This window comes from Somniosus microcephalus, chromosome 6 (assembly GCF_052327205.1).
Source record: "Somniosus microcephalus isolate GS21.2 chromosome 6, FLI_Smic_1.0, whole genome shotgun sequence".
In the NCBI taxonomy this organism is placed as follows: Eukaryota; Metazoa; Chordata; class Chondrichthyes; order Squaliformes; family Somniosidae; genus Somniosus; species Somniosus microcephalus.
The window spans coordinates 237927651-237943168 of NC_140992.1; the positions used below are offsets into that span (position 1 = coordinate 237927651).

A 15518-nucleotide genomic window follows, 5' to 3' on the forward strand; every position below is an offset into this window, starting at 1 on the left:
ACACAAAGACCTTGGAGAATCAGTCAGTGGACAAATGTTAGTCCCCTGTTTGGGGTAGCATTTACTAAGTTTAGTTTAAAAGCTATGACACTGGATTTTAAAAAGGATGATCTTTTCAGATCACAGGTTTCTCCAACTCAGAAAAGAATGGATCATAATTGGAAACATTTGTCCCAAGGAGATATCTTGCTGACTTAATGCAGAGTACCATTGGCAGCAGTCCTGGAAATTTCTGTTGCCAAGACGACCGTGCCCTCCCACTAAAAGGCTGTTGTGTAAATGTTATTTACCATCGGGAGAAAAATGTAACTACAGTATATACGTTTTAGATGAGAATTGATTGTCTAATTAATAGGCTATAAAATTGGTCAATCTCAATCACCTTATTGTCAATCTTTTTCCGGTTACTTAGCACCGTGATGTGAAAAACAAATTGTCATTATCCTATTGCCTGATTCTTTTACAGATCCATAATGAAATTCATTCAAATATTTTTTCCAATAACACTTGATTCCAATCATTTTTTAAAAAAAAAAGGTTATTTAAACTTTGCTGTAAATTATTTACTGGAGCCGTAATTCTTCAGGGGCTCCACTAGTCTCCAAGCTCACCCCTCCCCCTCCCCCTTACAGTAAATGGCAGAGACGTGGTTGTGCCAGGTCCCCACTGTTTGAGTGTTTCTGACTTGCCTTGTAATGGTGTAGGAAAGTCCAGGCCTCTGCTGCCCTGGTCTCCCCCTACCCTCGCCGCATTTATCTTGCTGCCAGCAGCTTTCCTTAGGTGCTGCAGAATCTTTATCTCCCTTCCCACCCAGGCTAGCTGCCGCTTTCTGTCGGAAACGACCAAGCATCTGACCAGTGGCATTCAAATAAAGACTGGTGGTTAAATTCTGCTGGGCCTCCCACAAGGGCTCCCCGACGGCTTCCCAACGGGAGTTAAAATCAGTCCTATTCTAACAGAAAACGTCAGATGATGTCAGATAGAGGCTGGTGTGACTGGGGCTGTGAGTCAGTATTAGGACCAGGTGGTATTGTGCTATCAAGACAAAAACACTCAATTCTGCATTCAAAGGCCTAGAAATTGGGTATAGCCTCGCTTGAGGCGTTAGAACTGGCAAAGCGCTAAGTTTATAGCCAGCCGAAAGTTATCGCTGCCTGGCGAGATATTGGGTTGCATCGCCCCCAGAGGGTATTGAGGTGCTAATTCAGCCGTTGCACGGTGCTCTTAAGGCGCAAAAGTTCAGGCGCTACTCAATATCGACGCGGACGAGTGCAGCGCAGGTGATCTCAATTACGGGAAACCACGAGACCTCCAGGCGCCGGCCGGCTCTTAAAGGGGTGGGTCAGTCAGCCTGAGCTTCAACACCCAACGCCCTGTAGGCCTCAGATTCGGCGCTCGCCCTTGTCTGGCGGTACAAACTTGTTCAGCATGGAGAAGGTTAGACAGAGAGCAGAGCGCTTCAGCACTGAGGCTCTGGACCACTTGGTGGCTGCAGTTGAACGCCGTTGAGAGGTCCTGTATCCGGATAATGGCAAGAGGCCGAATCAGAAGGCTTACCGACGATCTTGGAGGGAGGTTGCTGTGAGGGTCAACTCCAGCAGCATGGCGACCAGGACCCCTGTTCAGTGCAGGAAGAAATTCAATGACCTCACACGGATCGTTAGGGTGAGTGATGGTTTAGCAATCTTCTGATTCCCTCCATCTGCAGCTGACTTCGGGCACCCTGCTGCAATGATGCCCCAATGGCCATCTGTCAGCATGCACCCATGGCCCTTTCTGGGCACACACATGGACAGATGTCTCAAGGCCTCATGTAAGGGCTCTTGCACCATGGGGGGCATGCGATGATGTCTCAAGGCCTCATGTTACAGAACTTCCCCTTCTTTCCCCTGCAGTCCAAACTGGCCATGATCCGAAAGGAGCAGCGTCGAACCGGTGGCGGACCTCCACAAGTGGTCACTCTGACGGATCTGGAGGAGAGAGTGCACCAGATACTTGGAGGACGTCTGTCTGGTCCTCTGACCACTGCATCTGCCGACCCCATTACCGACAGCGAGGGTAAGACTCTCACCTTTTTCACCTGTTGCCTTCCACTTGGTCCCCCCGCCAGCATGCATCGTCAGTGTGCAGCCATGTCAGAGCTTTGCCGCAATCTGGCATGCCTTTCAGCAAAGCTGTCCTTTTGCTAAAGCCACTCTTCCACCTCCTACTTTCAGATGAAGCAGCACCAACTCGGGCTCAACGTGCTGAAGCTGCCAGTGCCAGTGCCACCGGAGGCGAGGACCAGGAGGAATCCGGACCAGCCGTTGCAGAATCCGGGGAGCTGACACATCTACAGACTGGGGATAGTAGTCCCCTGGAGGGGCGGGGGGGGGGGGGCTCTGAGGATGAACCAGTTGCCGGACCAAGCGGCATGCAGCCACGCACGGGGGATAGGCAAGTTCGGCCACCGTCTCCCCGGAGGGCAAGGCAGGTCATCATGACTGCTGCACAGAGTGCAGATGAGGTGCGTCGCCTGGCTGAGATGAGCAAACAGGCCCAGGTCAGACACACGGAGCTGATGGCTGCAGTGGAGAAGATGCCTGAGTCAATAGATTCATTGGCTAAGAGTATGTTGGACTTCGGGGCAACAATGGAGCGGACTCTCCAGGGCTTTGGGGCAACAATGGACAGGACTCTGCAGGTGTTCGGGGCAACAATGGACAGGTCTATCCAGGGCTTCGGGGCAACAATGGACAGGACTATCCAGGGCTTCGGGCCAACAATGGAGAGGACTGTCCACGGCTTTGAGTCGGCTATGGAAAGGACTGTTCAGGGCTTCGGACAATCCCTGGAAAGGTCTGTGCAGGGCTTGTCCGAGGCAGTGGAGCAGTCGGCACCTGGCTTGTCCGAAGCAATGGGAAGAACTGTGCAGGCCTTCTCCGAAGCACTGGCACCTGGCACACAGGTCCTCACTGTTGCCACGCAGTCACTTGCTGGCCTTCTCCACAGCCAGATTGACGCAACGCGATCTCTCACTGTAGCCACCCTCTCTGCATCAGTTAGGATCACCCCGGGCCCTTCCAGTCCCAGCAATCAGTGGAGCATGCGATTGTGGCGGTAGAGCCGACCCGCTCCCCTCAGATAGCCAGTGTGTCGTCCGACCATGGTGCAGGTGTCCTCTCTCGGCAGGAGACCACTGCACATGCCAGCGCTGGGACGCCTGCATTGCAGCTGCCACCACCTGCAGGGCACACTGCTTCCAGCCATGGTCCCATCAAGCATCCTGCGTCCGCACCCTCCAAGCCCAGAGGTCGGCCAGGCCGTCCCTCAGGGGCTTCTGCACTTCCAGACAGTCAGCAGGCATCCCCCAGCCTTGAGGCCGCCACTGGGGTCCAATTACATCGGAGCAGCAGGGAGGGAAGGGGCCGTGCGCGAAAGAGAAGTCGTTCTCCCTCAAGGGGCCCGTTGTAGAGTGAGGTGCTGAGACGTTTGTTTGTCCAAATGCAAGGACACCCTCACCTGTTGTTATATTTGCAGAAGGTTTGTTGAGTTTTGCGGCTTTGCCGAACAGTTCACAGTTATTTTGAAAGTTATGGTTTCTGTTGACATTACGTTGTTTGGCTGTACTGAAAGACTTTTGTGCCAATAAACAGAAGTTTCAATGTGGCATGGTGCATGTGACTAGTTTCAGTGATGCTGGCATTCAGAAGCCCTCAAACATCCAAAGTGCGCATGAGTTAAGACTCTCATCATTCCGCCACAGGGGTCTCGACACGAGTCCAGATGAGCCTCTGACGTATGGCCCTTCCACTTTCACCAGCCCTTCCATCTTCCTCCTCCTCCTCCTCCTCCTCCTCCGCCTGCTCTTCCTCCTCCTCCTCATCCTCATACTCTTCCTCCTCCGCCTGCTCTGCTGGTCGTTGAGGGACAGCTGGAATTGGCTGTGTGCGTCGATTTGCCAAGTTGTGGAGCATGCAGCAGACGACGACGACGATGTGTTCCACTTGCTGCGGCGAGTACTGCAGGGATCCCCCCGAATCTTCCAGACATTGGAAACGCTTTTTGACAACACCAATAGTGTGCTGTTTACTGTGCCTGGTCGCCTGATGGCCGCTGCTGATCAGCTCTTCTGCTGGGGTGTCGGCCACACGGAGTGTTGTCATCAGCCATGGCCAGAGAGGATAGCCCTTGTCCCCAGTAAGCCAGCCTCGTCTTCGAGGCAGCCCCTCAAAAAGGTTACAAACTGAGGTCAGCCGCAGGATAAAGGCATCGTGGCTGCACCCTGGGAAATGCGCGGTGACTGCCATGACGATTTGGCGGTGGTCACAGACCAGCTGCATGTTGAGGGAGTGCAACCCCTTGCGGTTGCGGAAGTCCTAAGGATGATGGCATGGCGCCCTCAAAGCCACGTGTGTGCTGTCACTCGCCCCCTGCACCATGGGGAAGTCAGCAATAGAAGCGACACCCTGCGCGCCCTCCGTCTGCTTGTGCAGGGTCCGAGGGAAGGTAATGAATTGACGCCTTCGCCTATAAAGGGCTTCTGTAACTTGCCGGATGCAACAGTGGACTGCAACCTGAGCGACAGTCGCAATGTCCCCAATGGCTGACTGAAAGGATCCGTTGGCATAAAAATGGAGGCCATCAGTCAGTTTAGCGATCACGGACAGAGAGGTTCTGCAGCGTTCACGCGGCTGCAGATCCTGACCAAACAGGTGGCACAGATCAGTAACAATGTCCCTGCAGAATCGGAGCCTTCCCAAACACTGCTCCTCCGACATGTCAAGGCTTGTCACCTGCTGCCTAAAGACCCTCGCAGCTTCCCATCGGATTGGCCAACCTCCATTGGCCCTCCTCCTTCTGGCCAATCCCGGCCCTCTCTCCCGCCTTCTCTCTGCCCCTTCACAGTGTTGGGCGATGAGGCCGTCGCCCTCCAAACAAGCTCTCATTCCGATGCCAGTTGGTCAAAAGGCTTTTAGGTGTAGTGCTGCAAGTGCTTCAGACAGGTTTGAAGGACCCAAGTACTGTAAAGCTAAATTCCCAGAACTCCGCTCCACATTAGCTCGCCAACTCTCTCTGGCAACGATCGCAATGAGCAGGCCAAGTGGCAGAAGAATCTGCACTGAAGCTGTCCCCTTTAAATAGCGCCCCCCTACTCCGAGAAGGGCCTGTTAGCCCTCCCTCGAACTGTCACTAATAGCGCTGGGCGCTAAGGCTCCGGGCGCCACCCAACATGCGCTCAGGCGCTCCTAGAAGGCATTGCACACTGAAATGATGTCATGAACTGCTTGCGCTCGTGGGCACGCACAAACACTTAGCGCAGGCACTAAATGTATAGTCAATACCTGAGTTGTCGCTATCTTCATAGCGTCCGCCCCAACATAGGGCATCGCCCCAATTCTAGGTCTCTTTAGGCGCTCAGCGCCGGCGCTAACAACCCAATTTCTAGGCCAAAGAGTATTAGCCATTTTTGACCTCAAAAGATTTGAAAGAAAATATATAGATATTTTTAGGGATACAGAGATCCTTCTTGTAGCCTCCTTAGCGCTCCAAATATCATGTTTCTTACTCCAGTGTTGTCAGCCAGTTACTTAGTTACCTTGGGTCAGTCCCCAATTACTTTCAGTACTCTTACCTTACTTATGGTGTGGATATGTACAATGGAATCTCATCAGTGATCGTGAGTTATGGCTGGTCTTTCACTGTTATGAGAGACTCCTAACTCATGAGTGCTGTAGGCGTGGATGAATTATGATGGTCTATTATATGATAAAAGGATAACTGAAACCATGGATGTGAGATATTCGGGCTGTTCTACAAGTGGACTCTTAAAGTATTACTTTTGAGTTTTAAATTTTATTTCCTTAGTGAATTAGCAGTTCTAAATGCGATGACATTATTGCACCCACAGAATTAAAATAAAAAACTAATGATGCTACTTTTTCCATATAATCGCATACAAAATTTAGGCAAAGTATCAAAGTACTGGCCTGTACTCTGACTATATTACAATTAAGGAGAATCTGTTAACCTGGAATCTGAGGTTCTCTGATTTCTGAAATTTGTTCTGACGTCTAAATATTTAACAGAAAAGTCCCCAGTAGTTTCACTACGACATATTCCTCTAGATCTCACTGACCGAAAACACTTTTGCTTTTCTCTTAAATCCCTTTGGGCTAGGCTAGTTCCCTGTTGTACTGCAGGCAGTGCTATGGAAAACAATAGAAAGGGAGTAAGGCATTTTTTGAAATCTGTTTCGACAAGGAAAGAGAATATTTTCCTCAGTTCAATGAATAGTGCTATTAATAAGCTTAGCTTCAAGTGAGTGGGGACAAAATCTTTGGCTACTGGTCATGCTTGAATTGTGATGATTTCCAGAAGCCACTATTTGATACAGTAGTTTCAGCAGCAACTCCAATTTGAAATAGAATATTGATCAAAAATGCTATTGATTTTCTTCTATGTCTTTAAATATTTCTTTTTGTTTTCCAATTTTGAAGTTACTTTGACTTGCCTTATTAGACTATGCAGCATCACACACTTATCTGGGCTGAGAGGGAGGTGGGCAACCTATTGCCAGGCCTCCAGCAACGCTGTGCTTGAACCAGCTACCAAGGCAGGAAAGAAATGTGTCATTGCCTGTAGACACTCAACTAAGATCAAGAATTGATTCTGTGGGAAATCAAGGGGATTGATTTCACTGTAGTTCTCCAGTACCGAACATGCTACTCCATCCAGACCTTTCTTTTTTTTCAAGCACTCTAGGTGATGACATTATGATCTTCTAATATTCAAGGTTTCTAGCAAATATTCAGAGTCATTACAGGAAACTTTTTTTATCCGGCACCGACGGGACCGACGTGGTGCCGGTTCATCAAAAATTCCGGATAACCAAAAGCTATAGTAAAAGATACGGAGCGGAGAGCTCCGTATAAAGCAACAAACCCTGTGGTTCAGAACAATGGCCACAAGTTCCAAGCAACAGCTGCAGCCACACCCTTGCACAGCAACAAATCGAGGAAGGCAAGTAATAAAACTTACCTGAACCTACTCCTGAATTTTGCTGGTTAACCGAGATTTCCGGTTATTTAGGTGCCAGTAAATTGAAAGTTTCCTGTATCAAATCAAATGCTTATTTATGGTTTGAAAAATTAATTTGACCATAAAATTCTGTGATTTAAATACTTAAGTGTGCAATGCCAGGGGTGGGGGAGGGGAACCACTGAGCGACTGACATGCTCCCTGTGGCTCCACACCAATCCATGGCACAGGTTTATTTTGGGCCTTTTGGAGAAGCCTGCAGTGGTCCCTTTGAGGACCGCTGGTTTGGCAGCACAGTGATTAGTTCTACTGGAAACACCGAGACACCAACATTGCAGTGGGGTCCTGGGACGTAGGACCCCAATTTAAAGATTTTAAGAAGACTCCTGCCTGTGTTGGATGAATTGAGTCGTGTTGGCCTCAGCCGACCAGTGTTTTGGCATGAACGGACGATAGGCAGGCGAATATCCTCTCAATGTTTTTTGTAACTTATTAAAGTTATAATGAATGACCTGGTGGGTTCTTTCCAACAATATGTGAAAGCAAAGGAATTCCTGCAGCGTCAGTTAGCTTGGTGCTCCTGTTCCAGCATAGACCCACTGCCCTGCTTTCGTCATAGGAACATAGGAATTGCTGGATGAAAAAAGACCAATGTACATCAAGTTCCTGTTGTCACATGATACAATGGTAATGAAGTTCTTGACTAATCATAGCAATCAATCTCTATCAATTAGTGTACAACAGACCCAAAAACAAGGAAAACCCCAGTGGTATAGAGCTTTGGGAGCATTAGGGTCAAAATCATCTCTTTCCTCCCAAGCATGATACGCTTGCCACGTCATGTCTCAAATTACTCATCCACTATACCCCAAAATGTTGTTTTCTGAAAGAAATCCACCTAATTTGCATTGGAATGACTCGATACTAACTGCTTCCACCATCTCCCATAGATTGACCACTCGCTCACTGAAATATTGTTTCCGCCGATTAGTTTTTGAATTTACTCCCCAGTTATCATAGCCATTTGTAGATAAATCTTGCTTTGGTTCAACTCTTAAAGTTTGACGAGTGTTTTCAGAATGCGTGGTAATAGTACGGATTAACATCTGCTTGTTCGTCAATCGAATCATGGTTTATGATTAATCTGTCTGTTAATAAGTAATAATAGACGGTGTATTTTTAGAAAAAAAAAACATTCTTTAAAGGATTCCTCAGGTCTTTTAAAAAATATTTTAATTGTGGATAGATTAATCAGTAAACATCAGAAAGCTGGACAGGAGATGATTTATTATGGTGTATGGACGGGAATTTATTGCAATTAAGACCATTTTTCTCTTGTAAAGTACAGTATTTTTAAAAATGATTATAAGCCATGTTACTGCAAGGTTTACTGGCTCCAGCAGAGTCAAGCAGACCCAGTATCCTACAGAGTTGCCACAAATCTAATCTGATGGCTCTCTGGTTTCCTCTCACTCAGCTCCTTCTCCATTACGAAGCAAACATTAATGATTTATGGCGAAATAATGAGTACTGGGAAATAAGTTGGCATTTATTAGCAATTTCATTAGAGTTAGTCATTAAATAAAAAGCTACCTCGCGCTGACGTCATCATCTCCTGTAATGACTTCAAGATAAAGGAGGACCATCACTTCAGTAGCCCCTGATCAATTAATTATATTATTGAAGTTCAAAATCCATTTGAATATTCAAACAACATGCTCCCTGCAAAAAACAGCAATTTATTTGGATTCCTGTCACTATTCCTTTTTACAGCTAAATCTTTTATCCATATAGCTTTTTTAAAATAAAGTGCCACGTAAAACATGGTCTAACAATTTTAATAAAATTTAAGATCGAACACAAACAAATGGGAAGATTTTATTCCTACTCACTTCACTTGAGATATTTAACAATAACTTGCATTTCTATAGCCGTTAAGATACAAAATGTTACAAGGTGCTTCATAATTAAAGTAAATGGGGGAACGGCGGCCAAGCCATGGAGGGAATGATTTGGAGAATGAAAGATTGACTTGTGTAGATTTTTAAGCAGTGGAGAGAGAAGTGAAGAGGTAGAGAGGTTTAGGAAGAGAGTAAGGCCAAGTTAGATGTAAGCTCTGCTACCAACGATAGATGGCTTGCATCCCAGGTTGCTAAGGGAATTGGGGGAGGAGATAGCAGAAGGGCTTGCTATAATTTTCCAATCTTCCCTAGATGCGGGGAGGTGCCTGAAGATTGGGAAGTGGCAAATGTGACACCATTGTTCAAGAAAGGGTGTAAGGACAATCCTAGTAACTACAGGCCGGTCAGTTTAACATCAGTGGTGGGTAAAGTTTTAGAAACAATAATCAAGGAAAGAATTAACGGGCACTTGGAGAGGTTTAAGCTAATTAAGGAGAGCCAACACGGATTTGTAAAAGGCAGATCGTGTTTGACTAATCTAATTAAATTTTTTGATGAAGTAACAGGGAGGATTGATGAAGGGAATGCAATGGATGTTGTCTACATGGATTTTCGGAAGGTGTTTGAAAAGTACCACATAGAAGGCTAATTAACAAAATTGAGGCTCATGGAATAGGTGGGTCAGTGGCAGCTTGGATAAGGAATTGGCTTAAGGACAGAAAACAGCGAGTTGTGGTAAATGGCTGTTTTTCAGAATGGAGAATGGTAGACAGTGGTGTTCCCCAAGGGTTAGTGCTGGGGCCACTGCTTTTTTGATAGATATAAATAAATGACCTGGATATTGGAATACAGAGTAGAATTTCTAAATTTGCTGATGACACCAAACTTGGGGGTGTGGCAAACAGTGAGAATGATACCAATCGACTGCAACAGGACATAGAAAGACTAGCAGACAAGTGGCAGATGGAATTTAATACAGAGAAGTGTGAAGTGATTAATTTTGGCAGAAGGAACAGGGAGAGGCAATATACACTTAATGGCACAGTTTTAAAGAGTGTGCAGGGACAGAGGAACCTCGGAGTTAATGTGCATAGGTCCCTGAAGGTGGCGGGATATATTGAGAGAGTGGTTACCAAAGCATATGGGATCTTGGGCTTCATAAATAGAGGCATTGAGTACAAAAGTAGAGAAGTTATGCGGAACCTTTATAAAGCGCTGGTTAGGCCACAACTGGAATATTGTGTTCAGTTCTGGTCACCACACTTTAGGAAGGATGTGAAGGCACTTGAGAAGGTACAGAGGAGGTTTACCAGAATGGAGATTGGCATTGCACTTTACCCATCAATCATACTGAAATTTAGAGAGTGTGAATTTTTCATTAGCTTTAAAGCATAAAGATAGGAACTCTCCAGCTTAATCATGCTTCACTTTGTCAAGTGTATGTGGAGACACAAAAACTTCCATTACTTGAACATCTTGGGCACACACCCATTAGAGGACAATACTCCAGCCTGCCTTACTTCAGCCTTGCAGTTATCTGATATCAAACAAACAATTATCTCCTTCTCCTCCTGCTTGATGGGAAAATAAGGCTCTGGTGTTGTAGCTGTAGGTGTGAGGGGTTGTGTTCATAATTTTACTCTTAAGCTGTCCTGGTTGGAAGTTGGAAATAAAAACAGAAAATGCTGGAAGTACACAGTAGGTCAGTCAGCATCTGTAAAGAGAAGACATGTTGTGAGGTTTCTGGCATGGACCCTTCATCTGTTCCGATGAAGGATACACACCTGAATGCATTAACCCGTCTTTTCTGTTGTTATTTCAGATTTCCATCATTTACAGTTTTTCCTTTTTTATTTTACTGGTTGGAAGTTTGTTGTGAAATTAAGAATTTTGAATGAGAGTAAAAAAGAAATGGAGAGAAAAAACTAAATCAAACCTTCTATCAACAACCACCTGTGTAATTATAGTACAGAAAATATTTGTTCTGGTAATGAAGACAACCTTGAACATTGTAATTAACATATCAATCTTTATTCAAAAAAATAATGTAATATTGGACATTGGAAGAAGATATGTATTTAACACAAAAGGGATTAATTATTAAACAAGTGGTGCTAGCCACGTTACATTTGAGGCCCTGCTTATCAATCATGAATGGAATACTTTAGCTCTGCTGCAATATAGATTTTCTGGACCTTGTTCTAAACATGGACAGATTTCTGTTCCTTCTGTTGCACTGGTGCTCATGCTGGTATGTTGTAACCACTAGTGCAGCAAAGCTCTGAGAATTCAGCTACATAAAATGCTGCTATAAACTAGCAAATATGTATTATGCTTACTTGAGCTTCCAGAGCCCTTCACTGCATGACATCAGAATTATATTATTTCTATATCTATATATATATATATGATTATATTGGGTCACTGGCATGAACATATTCTCACATGCAAGTATAATGTGACTATGATATATAGTGCATGATGTGACATTAATCTTCACCTAGATCACGTAGTAAATGAACAAAAGGAAAAACATTTCTTTGTGTTAAACCAAGTTCCAGAGAAAAACCATCAAAATATCAGATTTAGATTTTTTTAAATTATTTTTCTCCCACTCGTTCAGATAGGACATGAAGGTGACACTTTTCCTGGATTGCTCATATAATTTGGAGAATAAGCTAACTTTGTGAATCTGTTTTTGTTACCCAACCTGTACAATGATGTCACAATACATGTACTTTTTCTTAAGGAAAATTTACAAAGTGGAAAAAAATTACATTTAAAAATATGCTCCTGACTGCTCATCTTCATGTCAAAAGATGGATTTGCTTTTTCAGGCAAATAATTCCAGCATTGTTTCTTCAAAATCATTTTATCGGAAAAGTAAAAAATTCAATTTTAAAGGATAATCTTGCAGTTTTAGTCAGAGGCAATAGAACTGTCCATATCCCAATGTAATTTCTCCCAGAGGTTATCAGGATTTACAAGGTGTTAGATCCAGAATTGGTAGTTTAGTAACAAAGGGTGGAGATGTTCTGTGATCCAACTTCTGATGTTGAAGGCAAGTAAAGCTGTTAAGAGGCTAATAGCACAATTTTCCTGGTTTATTTTAACAAGGGCGAATGGCCCAGCTCCCTGTGTATTTAGGACAGAAACAATATGAATAACAACCAAATGTGTAATTTGTCTGCAATAAGTTCAACGTGATGAATGAATGTTATAGACTTGCACACAATGGTGTTGTAGTTTTTACAAATTGCCAGATGTATTTGTCACTACTCTAAAGAGTTTTATTGCTTCATGTTCCTTACAGGACATCTCATGCCAAGTCAAAATCGGAGGTGGCTGAGACAGCTGCTCAAAAAGCTCAGGATGAAGCGCAGCTTGCCAGGATCACTGCCAAAGAGTTCTCACCATCCACCCAGCACCCAGGCAATGGTCAGTATGTTAAAAATACATAGTTTAACCATCAGTCTGTTAACTATTGGCCTGGGCAATCAATGTGTAACACACAGCACAAAAGGATAATCAGGGTGGACGAAGATAAACACTCAGCACAATCTACATTCCAATAAAGCTTAAATTATGGTGCTGGATTCCATGATACTGTATGAAGAAGGTTTATCCAGGGAAGTATTAGCTAGAGATCTGTGAATATTGACAAGAGATTTATATTGTATGCTAGCAGTAGCATATGGAGAGCCTGGTTTAATATTTAGTCAAAAGAAGAGCAGCTTGATTGTGTAATACCATAACACTCCACTGAGGTGTTAGTATTCAGTATGCATTCAAGATGTTTGAAGTGAAACCCACACAAAATGAATTCCAATGCACCAGAGACAATATTGATCTTGCGTTGGAAATTTCAGGTTTTTAGTAGAAATGTAAAAAAAAGGCTTTTGTATCATTAATACTAAACTAATAGTTACCTTTTGCAGATTTTACATTGCTCTAACTTGGTTACAGTGAAGCCAAGTCCAATCTTTTGGTGCAGTGATTGGATTACTGTTCAGCAACTAGAGAAGAACTAGTAGAGTTAAATCATAATTAAGTACAATGTCCAACTCCCAATCTATTTTACATTTCTTGGCGTCCTTGAACCATATCATTTCCTATTTTATCACCACTCTCTCTGCTCCATTATTTTTCTTCTCCTCCTCCCTACTGCTTTACTTATTTTCTTTATCTTTTTTCACTCTGTTTTTGTCTTCCTTTTTCTTACTCTTGTGCTTTTATCCCTTTTTCTGTTTTGTCTCTGCAACCATGGGACTCGGGCATGTATTCAGATCACAATACTGACTGGAAAGGGAGAGTCGCTTGCTGGAAGCAGAAGGCACATGTCAGCCCGCTGTGAGAGTCTGCAGCATTGTTTGATTCTGTTTTATTCCCCATTGGCAGATCAGCTGCTTCTGCCAGTGGGTTTCATCAGAGGTGAGCGATTTAATTAATAGCGTTCACCTCACTTATATGTGTCTCTATGCTGGGAGTGGGAAGGATCAGTTCCAAAGCAGAGCCATTTTTCCAATGAGGAGTTGCTTGGTAGGCCTGATGAAAATACTGGATTAAAGGATTTGTCCTTTATTTGAAGGTGGGGGTGGAAGGAGTTAAGGCAGTCGTGACTGTGTTAAACAGAGGAGAACACTTCAGTGATTAGTTGTGCTTTGATGCACCTTGCAGCAGTGATTGAGGAATCCTCAGAGTGATGATCACCATGATGCGCTCCTCCATGTACTTCTGCCTCCAAATCAGCTGGGGCCACTTACCCAAGATGCTTCAATCCAAGCTTTTTGGATTGCAACGTTGTGTAGGGCACAGCAGGCCAAAACTGTATGGACACACAAGCTGGAGAATATTGCACAGCCCCCCCTCACCACCCCCACCCCTGTCATGGCACAAAAGTGGCACTTTAATACCCTCACTGGTTGAGGCATGTGTCTTGTTATAGTGCTCCGTTGCAACTTTTAATAGGGTCATTATCCATGGGAGCAGGGAGTAGGCCTTGTAAACTACAAGCCATCTGTTGACATGATTTTCTTCTTCAAAGAGCTCAGGGAGGGCTGAATTTTGAAGAATGAATGTATCAAGGCCGCTTCCAGCAAATCTTGCATTGATGTGCAGGATCCTTTGCATGTTGTCACACACAATCTAGTCATTCAGAAAGAGGAACCCCTTTCTCTTGGGGAAGTTAACTACAGGAGCACACAAATCAATGTCTCCATCTTGCTGTTGTCTTGCTGTGATGTCAAACTGGGTCAATTCCCCAACTTTGCAGAAAAGAGTGCCAGTCACCTGACAAATGCCTGCCCGGATGGCACCCTGGCTGGTGTACACAGATCCCGCATTGGCTGCCTGAAGTGATCCTGTGCCATAAGAGTTGAATGTTGTTGTGACCTTTAATAACCACAGACAGAGCTGTCCTAAAAGACAACTGTGCTGCAGGTCCTCTTGCAGTAGGTGACAGAGCTGCTCTATTGCCTCTTTGGTGAAGTACAGTCTTCCAGCACACATCTCCTCACCAGTGGCTTCATAGGACCTGTGTTTCCTGTATATTCTTTGGAGGGAGTAATATCTTGTGGAGTGTATCCTCCTTAAATGCAGCTTCATTTTACTTTCTTTATTCTCACCTCCTCCTCTTGCATGTTAATGGCATACTCGGCAGAGATATCACAGCAAAGGCCGAATTGCGTTTGGAAATTTGGGCACTTTGTTTCCAGGGTGATAAATCAGCAGAAACAACTTCCGCCTTAAGTGAGCTGCTCTGATTTTAGGCCGCAAATGCTATGGAATTTTGAGGTCAGAATTTTAACATCTCCATGAATCTAATTAACAACACAAAAGTAGCCATCATAGCCATGCTGGTTGAGCTGAATGGAGCTCTTTAATAATTAAGATATCAATAAACTGTCATGGTATACGTTAGAAGGTTAGAGTAGACTTTCAACTAAAATGATCTAGACTAAAAGATATGGTCTAAGTATTGACATTTATTTCACCCCTCCATTTTTTATTTAATTCTCACCCCTTCTTTATATACCCTTGTGCCATATATCATTCCCCAGCCAAAAGACAGACCAAATAACATACTGCCGATCCTCTGCCAATGCTACTCTTGATCTGGCAACTAAGAGAAGCATAAACATGGCGAAGAGTAACTCAATCCCTGAATTCCCTTCCCAGCTACACCCACCGGATAAGTACTTAGCTCGAATCTGCATTTCCCCAATAGCTTAGCTGAAAGTAGAAATTTCCTGAATTGGAAACTTCAGGGGCACAAAACTACATCTTGTCTCTCCACAACATAGTATGTTGAAGTGAACAAAATATTAATCTTTCAGTACAATTTGATTTTATTGGTTGATGTGATAGGAGAGTTCAAGAGGGCCAAGTGGCTTTTTCTCAGCCCTGACTTTTTTATGTTCATCTATTAAAGTCTGAAATGTATATTGTAGTAGGCATGGTTTTGTGGCCCAGAAATTCGGGTCGGGGGCTTCCCGCGGGTGCAAGCCCCCGATCTGCACTTACCTTGCGCGCCGGCAGTTGAGCTGTAGGGCCCCGTGGAATTCTGCTCCGGGGCCTGGCCCAGCTGCCGGCGCGCTG

General features: G+C 44.5%; 1 protein-coding gene across 2 annotated transcripts in view; it reads left to right on the forward strand.

Annotated features, from left to right (window-relative positions):
• jph3b (junctophilin 3b) overlaps positions 1-15518 on the forward strand; it is a 182331-nt gene that overhangs the window by 131370 nt on the left and 35443 nt on the right. For both annotated transcript variants that reach the window (XR_015078835.1, XM_085991591.1), the window contains exon 3: positions 12235-12359. Coding sequence is in view for 1 of the 2 variants with exons in the window: in XM_085991591.1 (XP_085847717.1) it covers positions 12235-12359 (125 nt within the window). In the remaining variant the exon portion in view is untranslated. The remainder of the gene's footprint in view (positions 1-12234; positions 12360-15518) is intronic.